The following is a 17,898-nucleotide window of genomic DNA, read 5'->3' as shown; positions in this document are numbered from 1 at the left end:
CTTTGCCAGACTGGGGACTCCCGCGGCCATTGTGCAGAGAGGACCACATGGCTGTGGCAGTGCAGACAGAGGGCCATTTGGCTGTGGCAGTGCAGAGAACCATGTGACTGTGGCAGTGGAGAGAGGACCATGTGGCTGCAGCCATGTAAGAGAAAGCCATGCACTTCTGGCAGAGTGGGGACCCCTGCGGCCATGTGAGGGAGCCACATGGTTTCGCCAGAGTGGGGACCCCCACAGCTTTAGTAGAGAGACCCACCATGCAGCTTTAGCTGGAGATCCCAGCGATGCCGCTGATGGTGCTGGGAACCAAGGGAGGCCTACCAGCCAAGACGGGTTACTGGGAAGAACCGGGGACTGCCTGAGCCATGGACTTCTATTTCTTTTCCTGAGATATGGTACCCCAGACTGGGCAAAGCAGGGAAGGAAGGACTATGTGTGTTTGTGGGTGTTTTAAGGGACTTTGGGATTCTGATGAAGACATTAGGTCACTACTTTAAGTCTGTATAGCATTAAATAAACATTTCCTTTCCTTTTCATGAATCTCTGGCATTGAGAGATGTCTTTCCTATAAGGCAGCAGACATAACGAACCTGGGGGGCTCCTTTTGGTAATAGTATATCGCCCTTGGCCCCCTGTATTCTATAACAGTTTTTGGTGAGCCAGGGTGGGCCCAATAATTGCAGACCCCTGCCCCCGTCTGTTCTGTAACACCCTCATCTTTCATAAATGTACTCTCAAAATCACCTGGATTCATGTTGTGAAACCTTTCCTCCACAAAGTCAAGAACCCCAACACAATAGGCTGGCCCGAGGCAGATCTGCTTGGGCCATTCCTGTTAGGAAACTATATATAGATTTTTCTCTTGATATAGAGGAAATTGTCTTGACGCTACTGTGAATGAATGCAGTTTTTCCCATTAAGCTGAAATACCACTGTGGACATTATTAGTGTACATCAAAAGTAAGTTCCCATGGAATACCATGGTTCCTGTAAGTTAGGCAGTCTTATGATTAGTTCTAGCTAGTGGATTATGAGCTGAACAGTATATGTGCTGCTTCTGGACTAAGAAAGCCAAAAGTTTCCTGAAGCATTTTACTTTTCTCTTTCCTTGCGATGACCAGGGAGGAGGCTTCATGTTGAGCTGGCAGAGCTGTGAGATGTAAGCAGCTGTATTGTGAAGATCCTGTCTCATGCTCAGCTCCCTAGAGCTGTGGTCCCCAACCTTTTTGGCACCAGAGACCAGGTCCATGGAGGACAATTTTTCCACAGACTGGAGTGGGGGTGGTTTGGGATGATTCAAGCTCACCTCCTGCTGTGCACCTGGTTCCTCACAGGCCCAGGCCAGTACTGGTCCATGGCCCGGAAGTTGAGGACCCCTGGAATAGAGAGCCTCTGGGGTCCAAGGTGGGTTTTGCATGCAGAGAAATGAGCTTTATGGGTCAGGCCTCAGAGATTTTGTGGGCTGTTTAACTGCAGCGTAAGTCTACTTTACCTTTACTCACTTACTACTTTTAACATATGTAAATATCCATATAGATTTGATTCTTGAGTTTTTAACTCTGATCCATTTATCTATTTGCTTCTTCTTACATGAATACAATACCTCCTTGTTTTATCATAACTTTATAGCATATTGTAGCATCTGAGAGGGCAAGACCTACATCATTGTTCTTTTACAAAATCCTGACATTACTTTTCAAGATTGATTTTTACAATTCTATAAAACTCAACTTTTGAATTTTAAATCACACTACATTAGATTTATAGATTTAGGAAAATTGATATCTCCACCACATAAAGTCTTCTAGCTATTATTTATGTCTTATTTGTTCCTTTAATTTTATTTTTTCTGTTCATGAGTCTTCCTTTACGTAAAATTCTTACTTTAACACATTTTTTAAATTGTAATATATTTTATTGATTATTCTATTACAGTTGTCCCATTTTTTTCTCCCCTGTATTCCCCTCTACTCTGTACCCCCCTCCCACCATAATTCCTCCACCTTAGTTCCTGTCCATGGGTCACACATATAAGTTCTTTGGCTTCTCCATTTCCTGTACCATTCTTAACCTCCCCCTGTCTATTTTGTACTTACCATTTATGCTTTGTATTCCCTGTACTTTTTCCCCCATTTTGCCCCCACCTTCCCCCTGCTGATAACCCTCCCTGTGATATCTATTTCTGTGAACCTGTTCCTGTTCTAGTTGTTTGCTTAGTTCGTTTTTGTTTTTGTTTTCGGTTTTTTTTTAGGTTCCATTGTTGATAGTTGTGAGTTTGTCATCATTTTACTGTTCATATTTTTTATCTTCCTTTTCTTACGTAAGTCCCTTTAACATTTCATATAATAGAGCTTGGTGATGATGAACTCCTTTAACCTGACCTTGTCTGAGAAGCACTTTATCTGCCCTTCCATTCTAAATGAAAGCTTTGCTGGATAGAGTAATCTTGGAGATAGTTCATTTCCATTCATGACTTGAAATACTTCTTTCCAGCCCCTTCTTGCCTGTAAGGTTCCTTTGAGAAATCATCTGATAGTCTTATGGGAGCTCTTTTGTAGGCAACTGTCTCCTTTTCTCTCACTGCTTTTAAGATTCTCTCCTTATGTTTAATGTTGGGTAACTTAATTATGATGTGTCTTGGTGTGTGCTTCCTCAGGTCCAACTTCTTGGGACTCTCTGAGCTACCTGGACATCCTGGAAGTCTATTTCCTTTGCCAGATTAGGGAAGTTCTCCTTCATTATATTTTCAAATAAGTTTTCAATTTCTTGCTCTTCCTCTTCTCCTTCCGGCACCCCTATGATTTGGATGTTGGAACATTTAAAATTTTCCTGGAGGTTCCTAAGCTCTCCTCTTCTTCTTCTTCTTCTTTTTTTTTTTTTTGAATTCTTATTTCTTCATTCTGTTCTGGTCGAATGTTTATTTCTTTTTTCTGTTCCAAACCATTGATTTGAGTCCCAGTTTCCTTCCCATCACTACTGGTTCCCTGTATGTTTTCCTTTATTTCACTTTTTATAGTCTTTACTTTTTCCTCTATTTTTCGACTATCCTCAGCCATTTCTGTGACCATCCTGATTACCAGTGTTTGGAACTCTGCATCTGATAGGTTGGCTATCTCTTTATCACTTAGTTGTATTTTTCTGGAGCTTTGATCTGTTCCTTCATTTGGGCCATATTTTTTTGTCTTGGCACAGCTGTCATGTAATAAGTGGCAGAGTCTTAGTTATTCGCCAAGCAGGGCAACCCATGTTGCTGCATTGTAGCACTGTGTGTAGTGGAGGGGTCCAAGAAGGTATAATGCCTCTTGCTTTGTCCTTGGCCAGTTTTCAGTCACTCCTCTGCTACCCACAAGCTAACTGGGCCCTTCTGATGTTGATTCTTGTGTGGGTGGTTTCATGTACATTCAAGGACCCTGTGGGTCTCTGCAATGAACTCACCTGTGAAGTTAAGAGTTTTTCCTGCCACCTCGACCCCCACAGGTTTTTACAGTCAGAGGTTTTGAGGCTTTATTTCCCTGTGCTGGAACCCCGGATTACACCATCTGTCTTGTTCCCCAGTTGCTCCCCCCAGTTAATCTCCACGCAAATGTGTGACTACCCGCTCTTCAGTCGCCCCCTCGCTTGGTCCTTCAGCTGCCCTGGCTGCCCATCTCCACCCCTACTGCCAGTCTGGATGAATGTTTCTTCTTTAACACTTGGGTTGTCAAACTTCCATATAGCTTGATTTTTCTGGCAGTTCTGGTTATTCTTTGTTTTTAAATTTGTTGTTGTCCTTCTTTTGTGTGTGTGAGGAGGCAAAGTGTACCTACCTACACCTCCATCTTGGTCAGAAGTCTAGTTTTTTAAAAATAGTTTTTGTTGTTCTTGAATGGGATATTTGCCTATATTACATTAGAATTTTTTTTTCTTACTGGTATGTATTTCTCTTATATGCAGGTTTTCCTGAGCTCACTTATTAGTTTTCAGAAAAATTTGTGATTTTTCTCCCTGGCTGGTGTGGCTCAGTTGGGATGGAGCATTGTCCCATAACCAAAAACTTGCAGGTTTGATTCCCCCAGTGCAGTGTGTATGATCTTCGGTCTGGGAACCTTGACAGGAGGCAAGTAGTTGATGCTTCTCTCTCACATCAATGTTTTTCTCTCCCTTCCTCTCTCTCTCAGAAAAGCAATGAAAAAATGTCCTTGGGTGAGAATTTAAATAAATAAACGAATAAAGTAATTAAAGCAAGTAAATAAATAAATAAGTAAATCAGTGATTCTCTTTAACAAAGAGGTAGTCCTAGGGTTACTATTTCTCAGAAGCTTATCAAGGCTCCTTTAGGATTTGTTTCTAGTCACTAACCTCAGACAATTCAGTGCATTTTCATCCTTTATGGTTTCTTCTACCATCTGTTCTAGAAAATGTCCTATTTAAATTCTCTCTCCATCTCTTCTTCCTGTAAGGCATTTAACAAATCTGTTTGTGTAATTAAATTCCTGTACCATTATTACTTTATGGACTAATTTTACATCATTGTGTAGCTTATTTAATATTTCCATACCAGTTTCACCATCCTCAACAGGAAAACCATTGTTTATTATTTCTACAGCCTATGGTTATGGCATTTGTAATTTTAATACAATCTTTTTATCTTTCATTGATTATCCTCTTTCTTTAAAGATTTTTTTTATTTATTTTAGATAGAGGGGAAGGGAGGAAGAAAGAGAGAGAGAGAAACATCTATGTCAGAAATATCTATCAGTTGCCTCTCACACACCCCCAACCAGGGACCTGGCCTCCAACACAGGCATGTGCCTTACCTGGGACCTGGGACTTTTCACCTTGCAGGATGATGCCCAACCCACTGAGCCATACCAGTCAGGGTTGATTATCCTCTTAATATCAGGTCCCAAGTTACCAATTTTATTAAGGTTTATTTTTGTTACTATATATATTTAAAGTTTCTACCATTGAAATATATGTTCTTATCTTTCTTGGCATCATTCAATGTTTAAAAAGGGTTCTGGATGCAAAAGACAGGTATCTGATCCATATGAGCCTGTTTATATAAATCTTATCATATTCTTTTGGATTTTTGGGGAACAAATTTAATGAAAATCCTGTGAAGTCTTATGAGTGCTCAGATACCATGGTGTCAGCATGTTAAACTCAAAGGCTTAAAAACCATCCTTTCCCATACCTTTTGCCCAAACAGGCATATCACAAGGCAGGCCTACCCACAGAAGGGAAAAGGAGAAAGGTAGTTCCTACTCTGCTTTCTGGAAATATCACCAATACCCATAACCCCCCCAAACTACTCTTGACTAAGTCATCAAAGGAAGATAGAGAGTTAATCAGAACAGGTAGATTATGCTTCAGTGACAAACAATTCTAACTTTTCAGAGGGGACTTTTTATAGATAAAAGATGGCCACAATTTATTTTGTTGCTTCTTGTTAAGTAGTAAAGTCTAATTCCTCTTCTCTGTAATCTGGACTGACCTTTGGTGATTTGACCAATAGAATGTGGTAGAAGTGACATTCTTAGATTTCTAAGATCTTAAGAAGCACCGTAGCTTCCCCTGGGGGCTCTAGGAACTCTTGCTCTAGAGAAAGGAAGTATGAGAGCCCTCAAACTACCATGCTAAAGGAAGCCCAGCTATCCCCATGGAGAGACTGCTAGGATAAGAGAGGTGTTTCATGAGTCCCTAGCTGTTCCAGCCATCCTATGCCAGGTGCTAGACATCTGAGCACAAAAGACTTCAAATAACCTGTAGCCTTAGCTTCCAAGTGTCTGGTACCCATCCTGTGAAGAAAAACAGCCTAGTTGAGCCTACCAACTCCAAGAACCATTAGACATGATACTGGTGAGTTATGCAGCAATAGCTAACCCAAATAGGCTTATCATCATGGAAATTTATTTCTTGCCTATTCAGAGTTCATTAAGAATCCAGGGGACCATTAAGGTAACTGTTCTCCATGACCCATCTTAAAAATTCAGGCTTCTCTTGTCTTGTGGACTCCTCAGTCATGATCCTTCTGTAAAAGTTCTACAATAGGAGAAGGGAAACGAGAGTACCTGGCACCAGTGATTAAATGCTTCAAACTCCAAGTGATACATTCACATCCCTCCTGATTGCTGACCATTGGCTAGAACTGTTACAATGGTAGGCCTAAATTCAAAGAGAGTGTGGAAGCATACTGCTCTGCAGGCAGGAAAAGAAAAGGGAACTGAATGTGCATCTGCCACATTCTTCCTCTCTCTCCTGCTATTGCAGCAGCTCATCAGCGGACAAGGTATTCCTTTTCCCACTTGGAGCCATGTATTTTTGTGTAACCAGGGCTGCTCCACAGTGCTACCTGTGGACTCTACTCCAGGGAAAAAGCTCTTTTCCCCAGTACCAGGTATCAATCTTCTTAAAACTATAATTCCATTCTTTAAATGTGTACATTCCTAGTTACCTATTGCTGCATGAAAAATTACCCTAAACCTTCATGGCTTAAAGCAACATTTATTGATTGTTTTATGGTTTTTATTGGTTAGAGGATCCACTTAAGCTGTTCCTTCTGGCTCTGGGTCACTCTTAAGGCTCAGTCATCTCAACAGTAGGGGAAAGATCTGTTTCTAGGTCACTTTTGTGGTTGTTCACAGGATTCTGCTCTATAGAGCTATTGGAATGATGCCCCTGTTTCTCACTTGTTTGGGGAATGGGAAGTAGCTCTGAATTACTGGAACATGGAGAATTATAGGAATGCTGGACCGTGAAGTAGGCAAAACTGAAGCTGGATTGTAAAGGACTTTGTGTACCATGCTAAGTGAATTTGATTTTAATTTAGGAAAAGTAGAGAGCCTTAGAGGCATTACAACATGCTGTTGCCTCCAAATAATAGTACATAACCTTTATTGAATTATACCATGAGTTAGGCATTATAGTTATCTCATTCAGTCTTCACAACCATCACATGCAGTATGTTCTATTATTACCTGCATTTAAATAGAACCTTGGTGTTAAATAGTTTTAGCCCCAAGTCACATTAGTAGGAAGTGTCAGGCTGAGATGTCAATCATGGTTTGACAGCAATTGCTTTCCTGACCCTGGTCTGTGCCACCCCACCACACACTAGTTCACAGACATTTTTGATATATTCTTTCCTACTCACCTTAGTCTGAAGGCCAAGAAATTCAATTTTTGAACATATATTTTGTGTTAGATATAGGCAAAGCTTCAGCAATAGTTTCTTTCTTTCTTTTTAAAATTATGTATTGGTTTTGGGTATACAGCTTAGTGGTTAGACAATCATTTAATTTACATAATGTTCCCCTCCATATTTCTAGTACTCAACTGGCACCATATATAGTTATCACAATGTCATTGACTATATTTCCTATGCTTTACTTACTTTCTCATGACTATTTTGTAGCTGTACTTAGTCCCTTCTCCTCTTTCACCTACTAACCTATCTCCCTCTCCTCTCTGGCAACCACCAGTTTTCTCTCTGTATCTATGAGTCTGTTTCAATTTTGTTTGTTGGCTTTATTTTGTTCCTAGATCCACATTATAAGTGAAACTATATGGTATTGGTCTTTGTCTGACTGACTTATTTCACTGAGCATAATACCCTCTGGTTCCATCCATGCTGTTGCAAGCAATAGTTTCTCTGTGTCTCAGATATGCTCTTTTTAATTTTGGAAAATTTCTAACATACACAAGTAGATAGAATAGTAAAAATGAACTTAGCTTTAACATTACCTGATACTGTGCCACTTTGGTTTCACCCATCCTCCCTCCACTCTCCAAATTTTATATATGGACTTTTAAAAAGTGAATTCTAGACAGTATATTATTTCAGCCATAAGTATGGCACTATGTAACCAAAACATGTTTAAAAATACGTATTCATAACACCATTATTACACCCAACAAAATCAATAGTAATTCCTTATTATCAGATCCTATTCTTAATAGCTTTTTTAAAACAAATCACATACACACTAAACTGAATAGAATGGTAGAATTCACACAAATGAGTCCTTGCTTTTTAAGCAAAGTCAAACATTTTCAATTGAATTTAAAGATTGATCTTGTTAGACAGGAAAGGGTCTCAAGGTCTGAGAAGTTCTTACTAAATGCTATTCTTGCCAAATGTTAAAATGTAGCACAGCATTTTGCAGATGCAGCTATAAACAGAATGTGCTGGACAGGAACCCAACCTGATAAGTGAGTGTAGCCATCTGCAAAAAAGAACCAACATGTAATTGACCAAATAGTGTTTATAAGCAATGACTAAGGATTCCTTAGAGGAGACAGAGCTTTGAATGTGAATCTATATTCAAAGTAAATAAAACTGTCTTGCAACAACTTTCTTGAATAGAGCACCCCAAGCTGAAAATCCCTTGAGTTTGATAATAATCTGTGTATAACAGTGACTCTTAGTAACATTTATTGCAGAAACATTTTCCAAATTTATAATAGTTTGTAAATTTGAGTCATAACTTGATAAGGACAGGTTCCATACAGAATTTAGCTACTACGAATTAACATCAAAGGCAGGTAAGACCTTCTCTGGAGGCAAAATTAACCTTTCTTTGCTATACACAGTGATTGTAGATTCATCTTATGTGCCCTGCGATAATCATAGTTGTATAGCTGTTTGTGCTAAATAAAAGGACAAAAATCACATATTTTTCATGGTATATTGATTACTGTCAACTGATGGTTGTTGGCAGCCATTCAATGCCAACAGGAATCTACAACCTGGGGTGAAGTGAAGAAAGAAATTTTATTCAGTACAAAAAGGCTTAACTGTAACACAGCAGTCTGTGAAAACAGAATGACTTTGGAGCAGTACAGGGAAAAATACTGCCTTCATCTTAGCTGGAAAGGGAATGTGTACTCTCACAGCTACAGGAAAACTGGCATATAGATGAAAGTCCCCGCCCTTGGTTCCTGATTGGTCTCTCCTCATTCAAATGAAGAATCCAAATCCTCAAAGTTTGATTGGCCCAAAAGGTACTCTCCTGATTGGTTGGAATAGAGCTACTCTGGTTGTTTGGAGATGTGCAGTTCTACTACATGGGGAAAGTTTCAGTCCTATTGGTTGAAGTAGGATTCCAGGAACTCCTTTATGTGGGCTGGCTCATACCCATCCTAGCTTCCAAGAAACACAGCCTAGGCAGGAAGTTCTGTACAGAGGCAGGTAGTTACATGCACAGGCAGGTGGTTCAGTGCAGGATTCTCTACAGTGCAGTTTGTGTGAGAAGAGGCTGTGCAGAAATGGCTGCTAGGCTCTGTTTTTAAACAATTTTAGTCCAGTTAGCTACCAGAAGCCCTTCTTAGTGGGTGTCTTCTTTCTCAGGATTCACATCACATACTCAGTTTTATACTTTGAACACCTAATGAATTCTTATAAAGCACATTTTGAAAAGCTCACCATCCCTCTAATATGTATTTCAGTCATACAAGAGTGTGGTGGCCTCCAGGTACAAATGTACTACTGTGTATCTGGGAAGAAATTTGGAAATATTGAAGGCTACTTTCATTTTAGATCTAACTGTAACTGAGGAAAGTGTGAGGTGCACTTAATTGTGGCTGGCATTTTTCTAATTAACTCATTTTATCTACTAGTACCCACGTTTTAAGTTTTTATAAAATTAAAATTGTTTTTGTAAAGAACATACAGTTTTGAAACTTCATAGTCTAGTTTCACAATTACCTCCAATTAGGCAATGATATTTCAATATACACATGCAGAGAGTACTTAAACTTTTCCTGTCCTTTTAGCAAGAGACGCATGCCCACTCCATTCTTCGTTAAACAGGTTTACTTTGCAGCCCATGGTTGTTATTTTGCTACCATCGAAGAGAGGATGAGTTCTTAAATTACTGGTCAAGTTTCTCTTTAGAAAAACCCACACGCGCCATCCAGCCGCTGCCCCGCCTCTCTTTACTGGGTAGCCTGGGCGCAGGCGGAGCACGTTCTAACTTGAGCAACATCGGGTCATCTCTTTATTTTCAGTTTGGTGGTCCGGAAGAATGGCAGGCTGTTGCCTAGGCAACTGACAGCCCGGGCAACAGCGGCAAGTCTAGGCGGGAGGGGGCGTGGCCTCAGCGCACCCGTCGGGCTGATAAGAGGCGGTCCTCGCCTCTTCCACCCACTATGGTTTGTAGGCTGCTCCGTTGAGCGGAAGCTACGCAGCCCCTCCGCCCCTCCGCCCCTCCGCCCCTGTGTCTACCTTTAGAGGCCCAGTGGTGCAGCAAGTGAGGCCGTGGACCCGCTGCTACTTTTCTCCACGCGTCCTGTGGAGGAGCCTCGCTCCGCGCCCCAATATGGCGGGAGGGCGCTGCAGCCCGCTGCTGCTGGTGCTTCTAGCCGCCTGGGTCGCTGCGGAGACGGCGGAGGAGGTCCGGCCGGAGCAGGCTTCGCTACCGGCTGAGCGGAGCATGGTGCTTCCCATGACCGCCTCCAACTGGACGCTGGTTTTGGAGGGCGAGTGGATGCTGAAATTGTGAGTGTGCCCGACCGGCCCACACCACACTGTCCCCTCAGACACCTCCTCCCAGGGCCGACCAGGCCGCTCCCAACCAGCATTACCCGCAGGGGTCGAGTGCAGGCCCCGGGCCCACTTTGCCACCGGACCTAACTGCCCGCGCTGCGCGTGCGTTCCCAGCCCTACGCATTGACAGCTGAGGGTGAAGTGTATCTCCTCCATTCCTTCACCTTGCTTGCCCCCTACTTTAGGGAAGTGTTTTGAGATGCGGTGGGTGAGCAACAAGGGGAGGGTATAGGGAGGGGGGACGGAGGCCATCTGCAGGAAAAATAGCGTGCTTTTGATATGGGTTTGTAGGTAGAGGAGAAAGGTGGTCAGTCATTCAGTGACATTTTTGTGCAGTACAAATACAGTGGGCTAGGCAATGTGTTTGTTGAATGAATAATTGCACCACGGTGAAGGGCAAGCAAGTTTGTGTAAAGTATCTTAGTCTTTATTTTGAGGATCCCAAGATAACATTGTGAAAAAGCACAAAGATGTGTGATTTTGAAGCTTTAAAACAAGATTTCAAATGTTGATACTTGTAATTTTTAGAGATAAGACTTTATGGGTAACTATTACTCCCTTGTGCTAGTGTCATAAAGAAAAGGACATTAGTAAATTGCCTCCTTTGAATAACAGAAAGTAAATCGTGGATAGTGCTTTTGCCTGAGGAGATGGGAAAATGGAGATTTGAGTTAGGCACAGGCCAAGGGATTGGTCATCATAGATTAAAATAGCTTCTGCTAGGAAGAAAGCGATCATATGCAAGATTTGAAGTAGTCGGGGCAGATGTTTGAATAGGCTTGAGAGTCTGACCACTCATGGTGGGTTTGCAGAGAAAATGGAGAATGGAGAAAAGATCACAGACCACGTCTCCTTAATTTCTCCTGTGATTTCTGTGGTATACATACTTGATAATTGCTATTTGATACGTAGATTTTTGTTGAGGAGACACTCATATAACTGGAGCTTTCCTTTATTTGTTCAAGGCTAAATTTTAAAGTTTTCATTTTAGGTGTGAGCAGAAGCCTACGAAGTGCAAACATCCCAGAGAGACCAGGGCCGAAGTTACGTCACTTAGCAGAATACATTGTTCAAGAACAGAATGCACATTACCCCTCAAATATACATTTACCTTTTGGTTGCAAAGAAGGGGATATTTTAGACCTTGAAGTAAAAAGCCTTTGAGATCATAATAAGTCAATGAAATTATTAAAGAGATCTGTAGACATACTCTTGTTAAAATAAACCACTTAACTACTTTGAATGGAGTTGAGGAGGTAGAGCTTTTTCTGGACTCATGTTTATAATAATTGTAAAAGTGTAGCAGCTGCATTTTGTCCCCTAGTACTACAGATAGTTCTTTTTTTCAGTAAGTATTTACAAAATGGAATTTTTCTAGAAGTGTTTTCTGATTAAAACTGAGTTTGTGTGTGCGTGATGAAAGTCAAAGCAGAAAGGCTTCAGCTCATTTACATTTCCTTTTGGAATAGTTTTTTGTTTTTTTAAGTAAAAGAACTAAGAATACTAAAAGTAAGTGTAAACCATGTTAAGCTTATAAATAGGCAACAACTCCTATGCTTGGCCATGTTGACAGTTCAGACTACTTCTTCATAAATGTATAAGCCTAGATGTAGTAATCAGTTACTCTAAGCCTGTTATGTGTCCTTTCTATGGAATGTGTTTGGGCTGTGACACACAATTACACTTGTAACCTGGAAGCTGTGTAGACACTTGATCATTTTAGAAGTTCTTGCTTCATCTAGTACACTTCGGAATTGGAAGCAAGGCTGAAAGAGGATTTCAACCATTGCATCCAACTTCTCTATACCAAACCTAGGTGCTTGTACTGAAGAAGTACTGTGGCTGTTATCCATTTGTGACACTCCCTTTCTCCCCTTTGACCAAATTGAACACTTCTAAAAATATAAAATGCGTTATATTCTCAGTACCTTTATAGGCCGCCTGAGAATTCACTTAAATAGCCAATAAGTTATCAGATTTCTTTCCCTGATATATATAACAAACAGAGTGTGTTAATAGTAGTTTCCATTTTAACACTTTGTTCAGGGGGACTGGTCATAATAAATGGAAATTATTAGAGGCCCACATTGTTAGCTGGTGAATTTAACTTCTCTACAGAACCAAGTTAGGCTTTCTGACGGTATTTAAAATTTGACAGTTATTTTTTCATTTACTTATATGCTTCCTCTCTTCTGGAAATTCTTTTATATTCCACTTTATACAGAGCTCCTATAATACAATTCCTGTTATATTGGTATCAATAATTTAATTCATTTTTAAGGACCTAACAGTGTTTGTCTGCTGAGACTTGAAAAGCTCTTATTGTAAAATTTAGTTTGTTCCTCTTTAAGTCAGTTTTTTTTGATCCTTGTGATTGAATTTGTTTTTAAAAAGCACTTCTTTATGCTAAGTAGAAAGGTCAATTAAAAATGAATATTTGCAATTCTGAAACTTTCAGATCTGAGAAGTTCTTTCATTACTACTCATTTACATTTTCTTTAATGCTGTGGAGTGATATGTTGTTTTGATCTTATTTTTTGCCTTCATGTATTGTTTTTTAATCTGTACCCCCATTTCTGCCACATTTATATAATTGGCTTTTTGTGCTTTTTCTATCAACCTCTGATGGAAAGTTTGCTCTTTGTCAAGGTTAGGGAAGGCTATCTAATTTTTAAAATACCTTCTAATGTTTTATTTCTATTGTTTCATACTATCTTTTATTCACTGACTTGTAACCTTTTGCTATTTTGTACACTTACTTGGCTCCCATTAATCAGTCTTTGAGAAAACTGATTTTGTTCTTTTGAAACACAAAAGTATGCAATGTAATACATTCTGTATACTGTTCTGGTGCCTTTCCCTTCAAAAAAGAAATGTGAAGATATCCAAATATCTTAATTTTGACCCACCTACCTTTAAATTGATATCCAGAGAGAAAGTATGGCTTTGGGTTAAAATTCCTCTGCAAAGCATATTGATCTTTATAAAGCCACTACTCTTTCTGACTTAGTTACTGGGATGGTCGTGCTTACAAATTGCAATTAGTCATCTGGTGATGGAGGAAAGCCTCATTTACTTCACTTGGACCTCTAAGTTTTAGTATTGTTTTCCCAATGTCTTTACCAGACTTGAAGAGAACATCTTTAACACTATTGCCTTACCTTACCCATGCCAAATACTTATAATTTCTTGTAGTGTAATAGATTGTCTTGATTTGGTGATGGGATTTTTCAGATAGTCATTGCTTATCATGTGTCAGTTTCAGGGTTGGGGATCTGGTAAGGTGAAAGTCAACCAGTTACATTCCTTGATTTCAAGAGATTGGCAGTCTACTGTGCCCTGAAAGAAATAGATATCATATGAACCATTCATTTATTTAGCAAATATTCACCAAATATTTCCTATCTGTTGAGAATCTAGCAGTGTTTCTCACCAGGGCTTTATTGGCATTTTGGATTGGACAGTTCTTTGATGTGTGGGAATGGTTCACACTGCAGAACCTGTCTTTTTAGTAGTCATGTGATATCAGAATAATTTAACAACTTGCATCCTTGATGCACATTTCCAAATATCTCTGAGTGCAAACCACTGCCTAGGTACTGTTATGGGTATTTAAAACATGCAAAAAAAGAATTCTTAAACTAACAGAAGTACTTGATTTCAGATTGTTTCCATGAACGGAATATATCCACATCACCATCCCCCCTCATCATCATCTTCTTCATTTCAGTCACAGTGAACAGTTATATTGCTTATACCACAAGTTCTCAATACTGTCTTATTTGATCATCCCAGTACTCAGGTAGAGCATTATTCTCATGCTCATTCACTAGGGGAGATGAATACTTGAAAAGATGGAAGCTTTGACTAAGACTGGATCCTTAGTTGTGGGCAAGGCCAGAACCAGAATGCAGCCCTGTGCTTTACAGTCTCTGATGCATGCCAGGGAGAATAGCTGGGTCGCTGAGGACCCTGAGGGAAGGCCCAGAGTCTGCTTAATCAATCAGTGCTTAGGTTCCCAGCTAGCCAGAGCCCTGGCCCACATAAGGCCAGTCCTTTTCCCTGTGGCATACAAAGGACTGACTGTCCCTGGTTTTACTGTGTTTCTACTTTCTGCAGATGAAGAGCATTATTGCTGTATAGTCATTCCTTTCATGCCTCACCACTGAAACAGGTGCTCTGACTTCCCAGCCCCCCGGGGAAAATTCATTTTCACTGTTATCTAGCATATAATCAAGGCCCATATCACAATTAACATATGCTTTTGTGTTGAGTTTTTGTCTGACTCCTCCTCTAGAGGATGAGCATTTAAGAAGAGGAACTAAGTTTTTCTTCCTGTTTATTTCAAGAGCCTGAGTAACTACCAAGTACTAGGTGTGTTCAGTAATTCTTTTCGACTAAGTGAATGAATAAGTAATAGACTTGTTTCTTTAATGAAGAACTTTCTCAAGTATATCACTCAAGGAAATATCTGTATATATTTTCTTAGGTACTAAGATGATAGTCACTCTCATCTAACATTTGTCCATTGGTATAATAATCATTTATTGTGTACTAGGATCTGCCAGGCTCTCTTAAGGTACAAGCAATGCACCAGTCACCACCTTAATGGAGTGTTAATTCTAGTGAAAGTAGTCAGTTCCATTTTCTCTAGTAAGTGTTACAGTTTTTGTACAGCTGTCAATTTTTATTTTCTCTCTACATTTTTATAACATTTCCTAGAAATGAACTTCTAAAGAAATACATTCAAGTGAAAGATTTTCAAATCTTGGTTCATTAAGAGGTTTTCTGGATTTTCCGAAATGAAGAATAGTGTTAGAAATGCGTGAGAAATAGAGGCTGGAGGAACTGGATAATCTGATCCAAGTGCCTTTATTTGATGCTGCGCTTGCAGGCAGGCTGAGTTGGGATTGACTGGGCTGGGAGGGGAGGCAGGAATGGGGTTTTTAAAAGAAAAAGTGTGGGGTTTGTGAGGGAGTGAGGGACGGATTAGTTTCTTGTTCTTCTAGGTGGGTGCCTCAGGGTTCCAAAATGTGAGTCCGGACTATGGGTTAGGTAAAGGGTGGGCTGTTCCCGGGTACTGGAGGGTCAGTCTGACCGTGGGCCATTGCAGCTGGCGCCAGACATTGTTTCGCGAGGAGTCGGGGAGGTTTGATTAAGCCGCCATCTATCAGTTGAGTCGGGACAACAATCAGGAGCAGTCCAGAGGGTCGGAAAACTGGCCTGACTGGGTCAGGAGCGGTGGGGCAGGTTGGGAAACTGGTCTGACCCTTTCAAATAGCACTTGACATAGTGAAGGCACCATTTGTTTGCATTTGATTTAGATTCATGTGTTAAATCACAGAAAGATGAACCTAGTGCACCTGTTTCATGTTTTTGTCACAGATTCTTCCAAGTATTTTGGTCACAGGAAGTTCTAAGTGAACATGAATTGTATTTGTCATTGTCCATCTCACTTCTGCAAGGATAAGCAAAGAGAATGCTGGGAAGCACTGGTGAAATTTGAGCCAGGAGAGAAGAAAAATTGCCCATTATTGGAGAGTAAAAATGTATTTTTAGTAAAACTTTATTTCTAGGAAATATAATTAATTCCTTCCCTGAAGCATTTAGTACACTTAATGAAATCTCATGCCAAATTGAGTTATGCAATTAAAGAATCAAGGGCCGTCAGCCACCTTTCATACAGCAGAACTTAAGTGTTTTTGGCTATCTGGAATATGTTTCAAATGTCTTTATGAAGCTTATTACTTTTATATACTACTGTCATCTGCAGAAATTTAAATAGGAAAGATACTGTTGTATGGTTTCCATGGCTGTAAAGGTACCAGTTTCTCTTGGAGGCTTCTAAATTGAAAGATTAATTTATATATAAAAGAAAAGGTTAGTCAGGTCTGTTCTGTGTTGTAATTAGGAGAAGATTGCCACTCTGAACTAGTTGTAAGAAATATAACTGTATATTGCATTCAATATTTTTCATGAGTTTTATTCATGCATATGTACATAAAATAAATTATACATATATATAGATAAAGAACAGCAAGAAAGTCACATACATGACTTTCCTTTGCCCCCCACCCCCAGCCTCTGGAGGTATTTTACTTGTAGGTTCTAAATTACTGCCTAAATGACCAGCCTTTAAATGTAGAAGAATATTAATACAGTCAAACCTCAGTTCTTGAATGTCTCCCATCTTGAACAGTTTGTTTCTCGACCAAGTTGTTCATGGAAAAAAGATGTCTCAGTTGTCGAATAAAACTTCGTTTCTCCACCTGACAACCCTTTCATACTCATATCTGTGTGATCATACACATCTCCCAGGCGACAAAGGGAGAATGCGCGAGTATGAGTATGATTCAGTTTTCAAGGAAATGGCTTTCTCAGACAGCTTTTCAGAACAAATTAAATTCCAGAAGTGAGGTTCCACTGTAATTTAAAAAGCTTCAACAACAAAGGACCAATTCCCACACCTGAGACTTGGAGCTGGTTTACCTCCACCAAAAGAAAACACTAGGTGAATGAATGATATTGGTGCATTCTGATATAATAAGCTGTGATTAAATCTCAGAGAGAATAGCATTAACAGTGCTACAGACAAGTGGGTAGCAGCTACATAGAAAATGGAATATTTAAAATTACCTCAATGGTGTTTGTATATCTGAGTGTCAATAATACACACACACACACACACACACACACACACAAAACAAAACCCAATTTATATATTAGCCTGTCTAGAAATTAGGGACTGGGATTCTTTCTAAATGATGGGATTTGCAAGATTTAGTAATTACTGAGGGTAGCATGTGGGTCCCTGAGTTACATGGAAAAACCGAGGTTTAAGGAAACAAAGCAAAGAGAGTCTAGAGTTCACTGAGTGGTACTTCTAAGATTTCTTCCTTATTTTTCATAATTTTTTATTTGTTCTTTTTCTCTACTTCCTCTTTCCCTCTTTCTTTTGGTTGATATTAGGTATTATTTTCTTTGTTATAGAACAGATGGGGTGGGGGAGCAAATGATATACTATCACCTAAAGGACCCCCCTTTTTCCTCTGGGGGTCCCCCCCCAGTAGGTTCACCTTGCCTGCTGCCAGGGAGAGATGTCTCTCAATGCCAGAGATTGGTGAAAAGGAAAGGATTATTTATTTAAAAGTTGTACAGACTAAAGAGTAATGACTTAATGTCTTCATTAAAATACTAAAGTCCTTTAGAATACCCACAGAGGCACACAGTCCTTCCTTCTCCCTCTGTCCAGTTCAGGGTACTGTATCTCAGGAAGAGAAGTAGAAGTCCATGGTTCAGCATCCCTGCATAACAGCTCTGTCGCTGCCACACTCTCCAGTTAATCCAAAACCATGTGGCCCTTCTCATGG

At 40.0% G+C, this 17,898-nt stretch overlaps 1 protein-coding gene across 1 annotated transcript in view; it reads left to right on the top strand.

The window, feature by feature from the left end:
- Window positions 1-10,153: 10,153 nt before the first annotated feature.
- Window positions 10,154-17,898, top strand: part of TMX4 (thioredoxin related transmembrane protein 4) — a 42,520-nt gene continuing 34,775 nt past the window's right edge. Inside the window, exon 1 of the mRNA XM_045832999.1 lies at window positions 10,154-10,480. Coding sequence (XP_045688955.1) covers window positions 10,302-10,480 — 179 coding nt within the window. The 5' untranslated portion in view covers window positions 10,154-10,301. The remainder of the gene's footprint in view (window positions 10,481-17,898) is intronic.

This window comes from Phyllostomus hastatus, unplaced genomic scaffold, assembly GCF_019186645.2.
Source record: "Phyllostomus hastatus isolate PE091 unplaced genomic scaffold, TTU_PhHast_1.1 phas_contig_17, whole genome shotgun sequence".
Taxonomy (NCBI): domain Eukaryota; kingdom Metazoa; phylum Chordata; class Mammalia; order Chiroptera; family Phyllostomidae; genus Phyllostomus; species Phyllostomus hastatus.
This window is presented reverse-complemented; position numbering and strand designations above follow the sequence as displayed.